The 13,348-nt window shown below is 45.6% G+C and overlaps 1 protein-coding gene across 2 annotated transcripts in view; it reads right to left on the reverse strand.

The window, feature by feature from the left end:
* Positions 1–13,348, reverse strand: part of LOC144128309 (KICSTOR complex protein ITFG2-like) — a 52,363-nt gene that overhangs the window by 13,715 nt on the left and 25,300 nt on the right. The window contains exons 9-10 of one of the 2 annotated variants that reach the window (XM_077661627.1): positions 11,809–12,002; positions 10,090–10,178 (exon numbers count right to left, since the gene is read on the reverse strand). In XM_077661627.1, coding sequence (XP_077517753.1) covers positions 10,090–10,178; positions 11,809–12,002 — 283 coding nt within the window. The remainder of the gene's footprint in view (positions 1–10,089; positions 10,179–11,808; positions 12,003–13,348) is intronic. The other variant, XM_077661626.1, reaches the window with a different exon arrangement.

Consider the following 13,348-nt stretch of genomic DNA (forward strand, 5'->3'; position numbering starts at 1 on the left):
GTCAGTCTCTTTCTCATGTTGTAGAGATGGGGACTCCACGAGAGGTTCCTATCGATAACAATGCCAAGGAAGCGGTGGCTTCTCTCATAGGGAATGGCGTTGCCATAAATATATATGGGGTAACTCTTAATTTTTTTTGCATGTGATTGCCACGAGAGAATATTTCTCAGTCAAAATATTTAGGCCCTGCTGAGGAAGGTATAACATCAGTATCGTTGCCGCCTTTTGTAGTCTCGCACGAACTTGGGGACGGGTCACGCTTGATGCGCAAATACAAATATCATTAACATATATTGAGATCTGAATAGATTGTGGCAATGAGTCAACCAGGCCGATGACAGCAACGTTGAAAAGAGTTGGGCTCAGCACTCCACCCTGTGGGACTCCGCGCGAATTTAAAGAGGTTGGTAAGAGGTTGGTCCATCTTCAGTCTGGACAAAACACGACCTCCCTGCAAAGTAGCTGCGTATCCAGCTGAACATGTGGCCTCAAATCTCAGCAGCTTCTAATACATCCAAAATGGCCTGAGGTGTCACGTTGTTGTAGGCGCAATTGATGTCCAAGAATAACGCCACGGTCAATCTTTTCAAATTTTTTTGGTGCTTAACGGATGTTACAAGGTCAACCACATTGTCGATAGAAGAGCGGCCCCGCTGAAACCCAGACATAAACCCTCGGTAGATTTGGTATCGCTCCAGGTACCATTCCACAAGTGTTAACAACATTCTTTCCATGACTTTCCCGACACAGCTGAGGAGCGTAATTGGGCGGTATACTGAAATGTCAAGTGCAATTGCGCATTGGAGACAGAACCTTTTTGAGGAAGCCAAGCTGTGAAATTTTCTATTAAACAATACTGCAGCCCATTCATGCATCATGAAATCATTTGTTTAAAGGGGCTAAAAGATAAGAGGACAGACACAAAAATTATTACATCATATGCCACTCGCTACTATACCGCTCATATGCCGCTCATTACCAACACGGCTCATCAGCTATATGTCATGAATGAGGAGAGTCTCATACACATGGATAAGGATGACTGAATAATGACATATCAATAGCTTCCACAGAAAATATATTTTCAGGCATGCCGAAATTTTGTCATATGTTTCTTTCTGAAAGTGTGTTGAGCCTTATTGCAAGTGTTGTGAGTATGTTTGAAAACTATTAAATAGCTGTGCAGACTAAGCTCATCTTTGCTACTGGGGGGAGCAACTATTTTTGGGACATTGTTGTTTGCATTTACTGTCCCACAAACTACTACTGGATCAAAACAACAACTTCAGTGGCCTCGGAAACAATCAATAGATAATGCTACATGTGTACAATTTTGTTCTGAAGCATAAATATTTAATTAGGTATAAGCAAACGGTCCTTACTTTTTAAATAACATAGGGCTGCAATTCCATGAGAGTGGAAGTGTGTGCCATCTGTGAATTCTTAAAGTTTTTGAGTATTTATATTAATTTTGTGAAGTAGAGGGTTCCAAATATAAACACAAATTTTCAGATTTTTCTCGATACTACGATATAATATGCATCTGAAAAGGATTAAGCTACTGTTACTCATGACAGAGCCTGTTAACATCACGGTGGTGAAAACAAAAGCTGCATCAGATCTATCCAGCGGAGTCCGTGGTCTTCTTCGGACAAGTGCAGTCAGTTCTGAGGCAACAGCATGTGCCTGCAGCATAATGTCAACTCAAAGCGGTGGCTCATAAAACCGGCGCCTTGATTAGGTACAAGCTGACACACCATAGGCTGGGAGGCCCTACGCAGGGGCCGGCCCAAAGCCATCGGCTCTAAAGGGGTAGCCGAAAACAGTGGGCCAAAGTCCACCTGCTAGAGAAATAGGGTCTCGCGAGGCATGTAAGAGCGCTTGTCAAACATGACTGCAGTGTGTGTTCTGGAAGGTACCGTCCTTTCTTAGAGGATAAAGATTCTCTTTCTTTACCTACTCTCAAGTTCCTCATTTAAATGAAGCATGTGCTGAATGAGACTCTTGTTCATCTGAGTGCAACAATGGAAAGATTTCATTCTTTTTATGAACCACCATTGAAAAATGACATCGTGGCTGGTGGCAGCGGGAGGGGGGTAGACCTTAACTTCGGCGAAGTTGTGACGTTCAATATGGGTCATGAAGATTTATACTTCCAGGAAGACCATGAAAAATTAAAGGGGACACTTCAGCTCTGCATTAAGGGTATGAAATGACATCGTTAATGGGCTAGTGCTCATACATGCGGAACTGGTCATACTCTACTTTACATTCATAGATCCCTGGGAGTTACCATACTATTCCTAGTGCAGCAGTGCAGCGATTAAATGATGCGCCACTTTCCTGTGATGCCAGGTGCTGCCACCGGTGGGGCTTGTGCAACCCAGGTTGCTCTTCCTGAGCATCTTCACGCGACCAATCATTAATTAAACTACCATCTGCCACGGTGTTCAGTTTGTTCACCATCTGGTGGGCAGGTTGTGATGACTCCACAACGTCACATGACCTAGGTGGCCAACCTACCACCTAAGTTGCTTCTCCGGGGATTTTTTTGTGGATTTTTCACTCACGGCCAACAATGCTCTCGCCGACGATGGTGCCGGTTTTTCTGCAACACGGGCTTCTTAAAACCATTACATTAAAACACCTCTGCTCATGTCGGTACCGTAGTACCGGATGCAGAGAACCTACATGTCTTCTTCATGGTTCGCACGTACAAGGAAATGCAAACCTCAAAACGCATTCTCCCGGCTCTGACGAATCCGGCGATGATAAGGTTACCTGTAGTTTCCTCCAGTGCATATGAAAACACAAACAACAATGTAACATTTGTAAACTAAGCAACTGGAGTGTCACGAAAAGATGAAGAACCTGGAGACCGCCTCGGTATGCATTCCACCCGAGCCGCCGAACAGGCGCTGCACCAGAGCATGCACCTTCACTAAAGAAACATCAGAAACCAAACTGGCTTGCAGTCAGGTGACTATGGAGGGCCTAATTCCCACTATTCAGTGTGCAAATGGGCCCTCCGAGAGAGAGAAGGCAGTGACAGGGTGGCTAGAACTGTTGAGGTGTGAAGAGCACGCGTTTCCCTCGCCAAAAGTGGCCCCTCCACGTGCCACTGCCACCAGGGACGCTGGTGCCAGGGGTGATGTTGCGTGGTCACTGCTCATGCACGGGACAAGGTGTGCAGACCATGTTAGATGCCTCATTTCTGCACTAAGCTTTGTTTTGAGCGGGCCACCGAGGGGTGAAGAAAAGCCCCACAGGTGGCATGTCATGCCTGGATGCAATTCTCAATTTCGTCTCGAAGAGAGTTGTTCAAAAAGTGGGGCCATGTTATCCCAAGAGCAGGTGACAAACTTGCCGGAGAATTCTGCCATTAACGAAAATCAGTTTCAGTAATTTATTTATCCTCTCTTCCTCTCTCTTTTTAAGGACACAGTAGTACTCATCAGGTGCAATTTGTGAAACAGTAAAATTGCACCAGTAATCAAAGCTGCATATCCCTCATTATGCAGTAAGTCACATAGTGGCTTTTACATGTTTTAATCCTCGACAAGGATTATTCGGTGGTGGCAACAAGAGACTTATTTGAGTGGGAAGCACATCTTCGTGTCATGGCCTGCCTTGGGCCTGATAGAAGGCGCAGTTCTGATGGTCGTAACGTGTATTCCAAAATAGATTAATAATATATAACACTAGGTTGTAATAGCTACAGGCGGGGGAACACAGAGTGGCTCTAAAAAAAATGTTACTGCTAAAATGGGTTTATGTGCTAGGCCTCGTGCTAGGCCGGCAGCCATTGAATCATCTTTTGTCCATCATTCATCACGCCTCATTCTTAGGCTGACCAGCACGTAACATTTAGTGTGAGGTGCTGGAGAATCATCGGCATCCTGGTCCTCGAGCCTCGTTGCACTGTGTCAGTAGTGGTCGTCGGTCTTGAGTTCTTGGCCTGCATCGCCCGGCAGTGCCCCATCCTTTCAGACTCGAACCAACCTCACCGTTGCTCCCCCCGCCCCGTCTCCCACCCAGACCACCCGACACGACGGACTGCACCCGACGCTAGGACCTGCCATACCAACCCCACCGACCTGAGACGCTGCTTGAATGTCAAGACACCGTTCCCCCGCCAGTGCCATTCGGTACCTCCTGGGGCCTCAGCCGTCGGCTCCTGGCAACCTGCGGCCCAGAAGCTTCGTGGACTGGGACTCATTCGCTCATCTATCTCATCATGCAGCCAGCACTTCACCACCTTGCCATTTCTGTTGCTGCTAAAACCCATCACCATTTCGAGCGTCCCTTTGTTGGTGTCTTCTCCTATTTACGATCGAGATGATCGCTCAGTGGCCCTGAGTACTGTCACGAAAAAGAAGCTGGCAGTGGCGCGGGACGGAGCACTCGTGCTAGGCCAGCAGCCATTAAATCATCTCTTGTCCATCGTTCATCATGCCTCAATCTTCGGCTCACTGCTACATAACAATGTATTGCTTTGGCAGAGAGATATCCTTTCTTTAAATTATGCAAAGAACGAAATGAGTATAAAACACAGTGATCTAAGGCATGGTAATTAAAAAGCCTCCTTTTACCACTTACTGTGTGAAGGCTCCTGCTCAATGACACAAAATCAACAACGCCCACTGCAAGTCACTAACCATAAAACACACGGTAAATGATGGACCAGCACATATGGAACGTGAAACTACAGTCCCTAGGTGTGACTTTAAAGCAGACCGCAAATAATGATTAATTGGCACTGTCAAAATTATGAAGGGCACTTAAAACTGCTTACGTGTTGTCAATGCAAAAGAATGCATGCGGGTTGTTCGGCTGCAGTGATGGCGTACTACTCTAATGCAGTGGCCAGCAAAGATGATCTGTTGATGCCGCCCAAATGGAAGTTGATGGAGGCGCCAATACCCAAACCCAGCGCTAAAGGCAGGCAGTTTAGCTCATGGGATGTTGTGCTGCAGTGATGGCGCAGTGCTCTAATGAAGAAGCCAGGAAAGCTGATCTGTTCACGCCAGCCTGAGTTCGAAACCCACTTCGGGATAATTTTTCTTTTTCTTTCTTTCCAGATGATGTAGCACTGCCGATGACATCAGGTGACGTGGTTCGGACCGTCTGGCATGGACAATTAAAACGACTGATTTTCCGCCTCGTGAGCCATATAATGCTTATGCATTAATAGAAAGATCTAGAGGTTGGAGAATGTGGAAAGGGGAGGAGGAGGAGGAGGAGGAGGAGGAGGAGGAGGAGGAGGAGGAGGAGGAGGAGGAGGAGGAGGAGGAAACCTGTCGCCAAGAAAAAAATGGAAACGCGGGAGGTTGGGTATAATGGGTTTAGAGTGAAAACCACTGCAAAGGTGGACAAAAGGTAAAAGGTGTGCTTGTATAGTAATGAAGGATATAGCAAGGTGAAAAGGTTGAAAAAAAAAGAAATTAGGAGGAGGCAAAGGAAACACATGTGAATAAAACAAGAATAAAGACCAAAAGCCAACTAGTTGAAAGGAGAGACCCACACTGCAAACAAACAGGAGGCAGCCATCGGTCTACGATTTGAATTTGCATAGACATGATGCTAAAGCAGGAAACCTCTTCTTTAATGTCTTTTTTTTTTTTTTCAAAAGCTTCGAGAATCCACCTTGCAGACGGTTGAAGATATAGCCCTTGCCAATGATCATACATGGGAAAATTATTTTTGAAAAGTGGTTAAATTACATTACTAATTAATTACCTAGAAGTCTTGCAAAAGGAGTCAAATTACATTATAAGTTACTGCTCTAAAAAAGTAATAACATTACATTACAATTACTTGCCGAAAGCACTGAAAATTACTTTTAAATTACTTTTTAGTTTTGGCGCAAAAGGGTTGCCTCTTTCTGTATTATGGTCCCGCCCTAATGATTTTGAAGAATTTGTCATCCCCGTAAATGACAGAAGTGCATAGACTGCTTGTTCACGCTTATCCTCCAAGAAGTGCACCAGGTAGCAGACAAGCTGCCAATTCTGCAGTTCAATTTACTCGACCTGGAGGCACGTTGGTGGAAATAAATTGTATGTCGTGGAGATGCTGTCACCTATGTGTCCTTTTTATAAAAAAATTGGCAGTGGTTTAGCTCTGGTTAAACCTGGAGTGACGCGATAGCTACAGCTGGCCGAGTGGAACTTGCTCAGCTGAATTGCAAAGTCAGTCTTTCGCTGCTCCGTTGCACTGGGCGTTCCTTCTTCATCTTGACACGCCCACGTGTCCCACTTGACAAGGCGCTTGCGCACAGCTGTGGCAGCTCGGTTTCGCCGGCGTGCAGCGCTGCCGGCAGCACCAGCAGCTCCGCACCGCGTAGCTTGTCACGTGACCAACCAGGTAACGAACCACGTGATCAGTCACGGCACCGTTCTGCTGGCAGCTGCTCCGCACCACATGACCAACCATGTGGCAGCGTGGTGATGCCGCTTGAAATGCTACCGTAATGTAGCTATCGCTACTAAATAGGGCTTCAAATCCGACCACAGCAGCTAGTTTTCTCGAAAACTCACAACCAACTTTGTTAGACATCAGTTGATACTTCTTGTCAGTGCGGTGACGTGACAATTTATATGAAGCAATCTAGAGGGAAATATTTGCTCAAGCACCCGCTGTGCGTTTGCACGTAAGTGCAATACGGCATGCATGGTCATGGAGTTCTCCTGGTGTCCCTGTGGCGCGTTTGTGAGACCGTACGCAGTGCTAGAAGATGCACAGCAGTCATGGGGCTACTAAGCACTCTTCACCAAGGTGGTGCTGATGCCTGTGCACCGCGTGTGCCACTTCGATGGAGTGCTGGCTATTTCTGGTCGCGTGTTTTTAAGGAGAAAGCCTAAATTAGTCCATTAGCAATGAAACCCAGTGTCGTTGTCGGCATCCAGGAAAAGTTATCCATAAAACCCTCAATGAAGTCATCAGCACTGAAAAAAGTTTCTGCCAAAGGTATGGAGAACTGAACCGAGGACCTGCAGATTGCGAGGCGAGCACGCAACCCACGGGCCACAAAACTTTGCTGCTTTTTCGCGAATAAAGGAGAATTTAGTGTGCGCATCTCCTATGCTTATAATGAACTGCACATATCCAACCAAAAATTTAACTTCAACCTAACGTTTCGTAGCCGACTCGGCTCCGTCATCAGGGGTGACTGAGGGCAGTAGCTAGCGTCTTTTAAGTATAGAGGAGAGGGGGGTCAAAGGAATGACAGCTGTGACGCGAAAGGCGCGGGGTAGGGGGAAGGGGGGTTTAAGCTGTTAGTCACGCTGGTGCACTGCAGGGAGGTGGTGAATGGCGACTTTTTTTCGTTGAGTTGAAGAGCGAAGTCCCTGGGCATATACTGGGGGCAGGTTTCCTTTTGTGCGGTTGATATTTTCAATCTTGAGTTTTCAATTTCCTATGCTAATGAGTAGGAGAAGTGTGCGGAAAGAAAAATATAAATTAAAAAACAAATGTTTTTGCCTTCAACACACTTAAGTGATCTTAAGTGCCTTCCATAATTTATTCTTGCTTTGTAGATGCTCAACCTTGCAAACGCGAAGCCAAAGCATGGTAGATACAAGGAGGAGCACGTAATCATTACTCATCAAATTTCACTAGTAATTATTACTTCTGCCATGAAATTACTGCTTCAAAGTAATTCAATACATTACAGAGTACCAATAAAAGTAATTTAGTTAATTGCATTACAGTAATTTAATTACTGCCATGTCTGCCAATGATCACATTATGAGACAGAAACACACCTGCATGGAACAAATTGTGGCATGCATATGTAATTGCTCCCTGTGTAGTACTACTTTCTCTTTTTCATGCTCAGGGAGCCATTCAAACATCTACCTACTCTTCTTGCGCAATATCTACCCCTTCAGTTCTGGTGTTTTACGCTGTACTGACCAACTGGGCCTTACATGATAGGAATTTATATATACATTTCTTTCATGCACCGCCTTGACATGTGCATGCCGTGCAGTTTCTTCATGTACTGAGATTTTTGTACGGGCTACACAACCTAAGTTGTTGAAATTAATCCAAAACTTTCGTGCTCTCTATACTATTACTATCTAAGTCGTGCCTCTATACTATTACTACCAAGTTGCGAATGACAGAGTGCAGTTTAGGCTAAGTAGTATATACATATTTGTCTAAGCGACGCAAGAAAATGAGGAGCACTTATTACACATCAAAAAATTTTTTTCGCAGTAGCAGCGTGGGTTTTAATTTTTCATACTAAAAGTTATAAATTCATGTTGAAGTTCTTGAGATGCGCACTGCTTTTATCTGCTGCACCCCACGCGCACTTCAACAAATCCCAACGCAAATGGCCCGTGAAACAGGGACTAATGTTAAGCTCAAGCGCCACAAATTATTGAGGGCGCAAAGATGAAAGTTCTCCATCCCACCAAAAATGATATGAAGATCCGAGGGCACAAAACAGCTTGCTCTGACAATCTGACAACAAACAAGGCTGTTTGCTCTGACAGCACCCCTTTGCACAGCACCCCACGTGGCATGGGCGTGCTTTGGGGCCAGTTTATGGCCGGCACTTTTCATACCTCAACCATTCTAGCCACCCAAGCATTGGCGTCAGAGGAGGATGGCCTGTGGAGGCTGAGCATGTCATGTCACACTTCCTCCTAGTCCTTTTTCCTTCATGTCAAAAACATGGACTCTGAGCTAAATGACCCACTCCACCCAGCATTAGTAAACTCAGAGGCTGTGTCCGTTGCTACAGTAGAACCCCTCTACAGTAAAGAGACTCGGACCAACAAAAATCTATACTATATCAGGGTCTTTACTGTATCAGTTGTTGGTGACGGCATCGCTCTGAAGACGCTCTCTGGTAATTATTTGGCTACTTACTAAACACAGTGTTGGTTTACAGAAGAAACAATCGCAAATACCTTCCACCGTGCTCTTATTGTCCCTTTATGTGATAATTTCTTCTTTTCAGTTATCATATTTCATGTTATCATGTTATCACGTTTTCGATTTTGTTTACATATTGAGGAAGTATCGCATTTGCTCAAATAAAATGTGGCTACGAATATAACGAGAGTTTGATTTCATGTGAGAAACAAAAGTTTTGCACAAACATGGTGTCACTTTCCGCAGCCTCAGCGCCGTTTAAAAGGCAACAGTTAGACACGCGACACAGCTGAGGCACGGCAGTAACGCTCATTCAGTGCTGCCACGCATCCATTTCTTGCCGCGGCTTCCCTGTGCTTCGCGCTGCCGTGCTGCGAATGTTTGCCCTTTTCTTCCCTTCCCTACTCTTGAATGCATTTTTACTGTCTTTCCTTTCTCAACGACCCACTCTTCCTTCTTCCAACGTTCATAGCCACCGTTTACTTTGTTTTTTCCCGCGCGTGCCGTGCACTTTGCTTCATGGCCCCAAGGACTGCAAGAAGTTAGCTTCTCTTCACAGCTTCCAAGCTTATTGGTGGACCTATTTCAAAGAGCACAGTTTTACCATCTTTGGTATCAATTACCTCCGAATATATGCCTCGCACATGCTACGTTGTCATCATTCCATGGGAGGTATGTCGGCACGGCCAGACGCTCTTTACTACAGCCATTTTTTTTTAAATATTTGCTATAACTGAAAAAAAAAATGTACAGTCGTCTATGGGAGAAGAAATGAATGGGACCGCAGTTTCACTTTACCATATCCAAGTTTACTACAGCAGGGTTCTACTGCAGTAGGTGCCGGCAACAGTCTTACACTTCTGCATGTTTCGAGACTTTCTACATAAGTGCAGCTCAGGGTAGTGTAGGCGCACATGGAAATTAGCAAAGCATCATATTTTTGTGTAATTTCCCTGGAGAAGAGTTGTAGTTTTGCCTTTGAATTCACTTTTCCAGTGAGTTATTATAGCCAAGCGAACATGAAGCTGAAACATAGCATTCTTGTGTTCGATGCGTGATCATAGTGTCAGTTTTCCCTCAAGGTAACTGGTAACTGTATGAAACTCTATCCCCTTGGACCGACCAGTGCATGACTCGTCTGCAGTGCAATGTTCCCCACTGGCACTCTCATAGGGAAGGTAGAGCACAAGTGGTGCTCACCGTGATGTCCATCTTGGTGAGGGCAAAGAGTTGGTGGTCCACCTGCAGGGACCAGAGGATGTTGTCGCCATCGACCAGCATCAGAGTGCCTGCACACAAGTCAGAGTGCCAGGAGTCGACTGTGGGCCAGACAAGATGGGATGCATACTTCGCTAAAACGTGAAATACTAATAGCCAGGCACCTCTGGCAAGCGTTTCATCCATTGAGAAAGCTGAGCCCCTTGCTCAAGCATGCTTTTACCGATCAGAAAAGTAGCAAGTCCCCAATAGTCCTGCAATTTCAGCCGAAAACCTCCTGCAAACAATGCAGATGATGCCATACCGCTAGACTATCTTTGCACTCAAGAGGTCGCTTGCGCTGAATTTGTTACTACTACCTACAATGATGTTACATACTTATATTGCAAACAATGCAGATGATGCCATACCGCTAGATCATCTTTGCACTCAAGAGGTCGCTTGCACTCAATTTTTCTACTACTATATATAATGATACATCATACTTACTAGCGTAATGAACCCACTTCCATAAAGAACCCACCCCCCACTTTCTCAACGAGAATTTACATTTTTTTTAACATTGCTTAAAAAATGTGCATTTGCCAATCATGGAAGATGTTTAGCATGTTCACTTTATCACACTGCGATTGGCCCCTGCCACCAATTATTGCAAGATGATTGGACTACACCATGATACAGCAAACACCTTTCGAAGTGGTCGATGCTAAACACCAGCCACTTACAAACACAACTGAGGCAGGGACACAACTTAGTCGGCCATACATTTTCGGCGATATAGGATGCATGGACAGATAGATATTTGATGTGAAATTTCTACTCTTGACAAAAAAAAATCGGTCCAAACTTTTTTTTCTTGCACAAAGAACTCTCCCCCAAATTGATATGAACTCTTCTAAAAAAAAAGTGGGTTCATAATATAAGTAAATACTTAAGTCAAAATTTTGCAAAGGAGGACAATGCTCATCTTCGATGGAGCTGATAGTATAGATGCATCATTCTGATTTAAGTATCATTATTTTGATTAAAGTGTCATCAGGCACAGATGAAGGCATGCTGTCACGAATGATACAACGGAGCTTTGCTATGTCAAGGGAATGGTGTGAATGATATTTGGTTTGCATAGCACAATGATTGCAGTGCACACAAATGCAATGTTTCACAAAGATAATGGTGACTGCCCAATCTATTCATTTGAAAACTAGAGCTGTGCACTGGCCCAGGTTGGCCCAAAAGCCCATAGACAACCTGGACTTGGACCACCCGGATGTTCTTCAACTTGTGCTTGGGCTGGACCTGGGCTGCGCCATAATCTGTCTTAGGGAGGCCAGGCCCGATGCACAGCCTGAACTGAGCCTGGTATACCCAAACCTTAACTCACAGCAACAGGCAGGGCGGGATGGGCTCATCATGTTTCAGCATCAGGACGGGCACGGCCTGCTGTCAGCAATACAGGACTTGAACTATAAACAGGTTCAGAACTGCAGCCCGCACACAGCCCTATACCAAACTAGGGCAGTGGCCCTTTAATAGGTACAGTGCTGATCATCAATGTAAGAAGCTCACATGTATTAGTGCACTCAGTCCAAGCAGTAAGGTGATGAGACAGAAGAAACTATAATTTGATCAGCCTAGGTTCCAGACTGTGAGATGGATCACAAGGTGGCCCAATCTTCCCCCTCGCCTTACACCCCAACTGACCATCAAGGGTTGCCAGAGCCATGAGGGAGTCCACAGGTTCCCCTCCATCGCGGGTGGTGCCCCGAATGCTGCCCGTGATGACCGATGACACATTTGGGTTGCGCATGTGGGACAGGCCCAGCTTGTGGTGCTGGGGCCCCACCGACATCAGGGCCTCCTCTGCTGTTGCTGTTGCTGCCGTTCCACCGTTGCTGCTGAAGCGAAAAAAACATTGCCACTGTGTAAATGTCACAGCAAACCAGACAACCAGTAGTGGTACATAACTGCATTTGTGTGCCAAAGGTATGCAGGTCAGCACATTGCAGTTGCAGCCAGGCCATGTGTTGTGGCTCAAGTAGCAATACCGCTTCTCTAAAGCTGTTCTTTTAGCAGGGTTGTACTACATTCCTTGTTCTTTAGAGATATGGAGCATGATCAGCTTAGCAGCTGCTACACTGCTGCACACGTACAATTTTCACTACAACTTCACGGCTTATTCCCCAAGCACTGACTGAGCCTTACAGAAATGGAGTGGAATATGCCCAATCAAGGAAGGACACAGATATGAAATGACGAAATTAAGCATATTTGTTGCATTAAGGGAAAAGTGCCCTTTCTGGTACTATGTGCGATACAGTTGCCAACTGACTTTCCTGGACCTGGGAGGGAGGGGCAAGAAAAGAAACTCAAACAAAATAAAGCCATCCTAAAGAAATGAACCCCACAAATAACAGCATGGTGCTATGGATGGTTTAGTAAGACAGCCCAGGGAATCCAGATGTCTGAATTTCCAGCACCCAAAGAATCAGTAAGTGCCTGTATTCTCTCCTTTCAATGAATACAGAAGTAGCTGCCTAAGCACTGCCTCAGAAACGTAGCCTTGAGGCTCTGTTGTCTGATGATGATGAATTTTTTATGGCACAAGGGCAGATTTTGCCAAAGGGTGTCATGGCACAAGGTAGTCTTCATTACACAAGGTGAGGTTAAAGACCCATTTCTCAAGCATTTTGCCGCAGATAAGTCGAGCATCAGGCCAGTGGAAAGCTTGTACCCATCATGTTATGGGTGGATACCCGGCATTACTGAGGATCTAGTACCGCACCTCCCGCATGTGAGGTGGGTGCTCAAACCACTTGGCCACTGCTGTGGTGCCCGTTTTCTGCCTTCACTTTCTTTTGAAATATTCTTGAAAAACCCTGTGGCGCTATACCCAGGATACCCAGTTCTTGTGTTACTGTACACTGTGACGATGCAGCCAACCCTGCCCGACCTGTGAATCATAGATGACTCGTGCACGTGGGGTGGAAGGGGCTCTTCGGGTCAACAGATGCATCCCAGGTCTTAGCACACACCACATGGTAATGTCTTCCAGGCAGCATGTCCCCTCCATTTATTAACTTTCCTTGCCTCTCCCATTTGGTAACAGTGCCACTGATTTAGGTTTAAATTTTCTCTTTTTCCACTAACAGTTTGTTACGTTTCGGCTACGACGCGCGGTATAGCCGGCGCGGATGCAACGGACGCCGGGGCTTCGTTCAAAGCGGCGGTCATTTGGGCCCGT

This window comes from Amblyomma americanum, chromosome 4 (genome assembly GCF_052857255.1).
Source record: "Amblyomma americanum isolate KBUSLIRL-KWMA chromosome 4, ASM5285725v1, whole genome shotgun sequence".
NCBI lineage: Eukaryota > Metazoa > Arthropoda > Arachnida > Ixodida > Ixodidae > Amblyomma > Amblyomma americanum.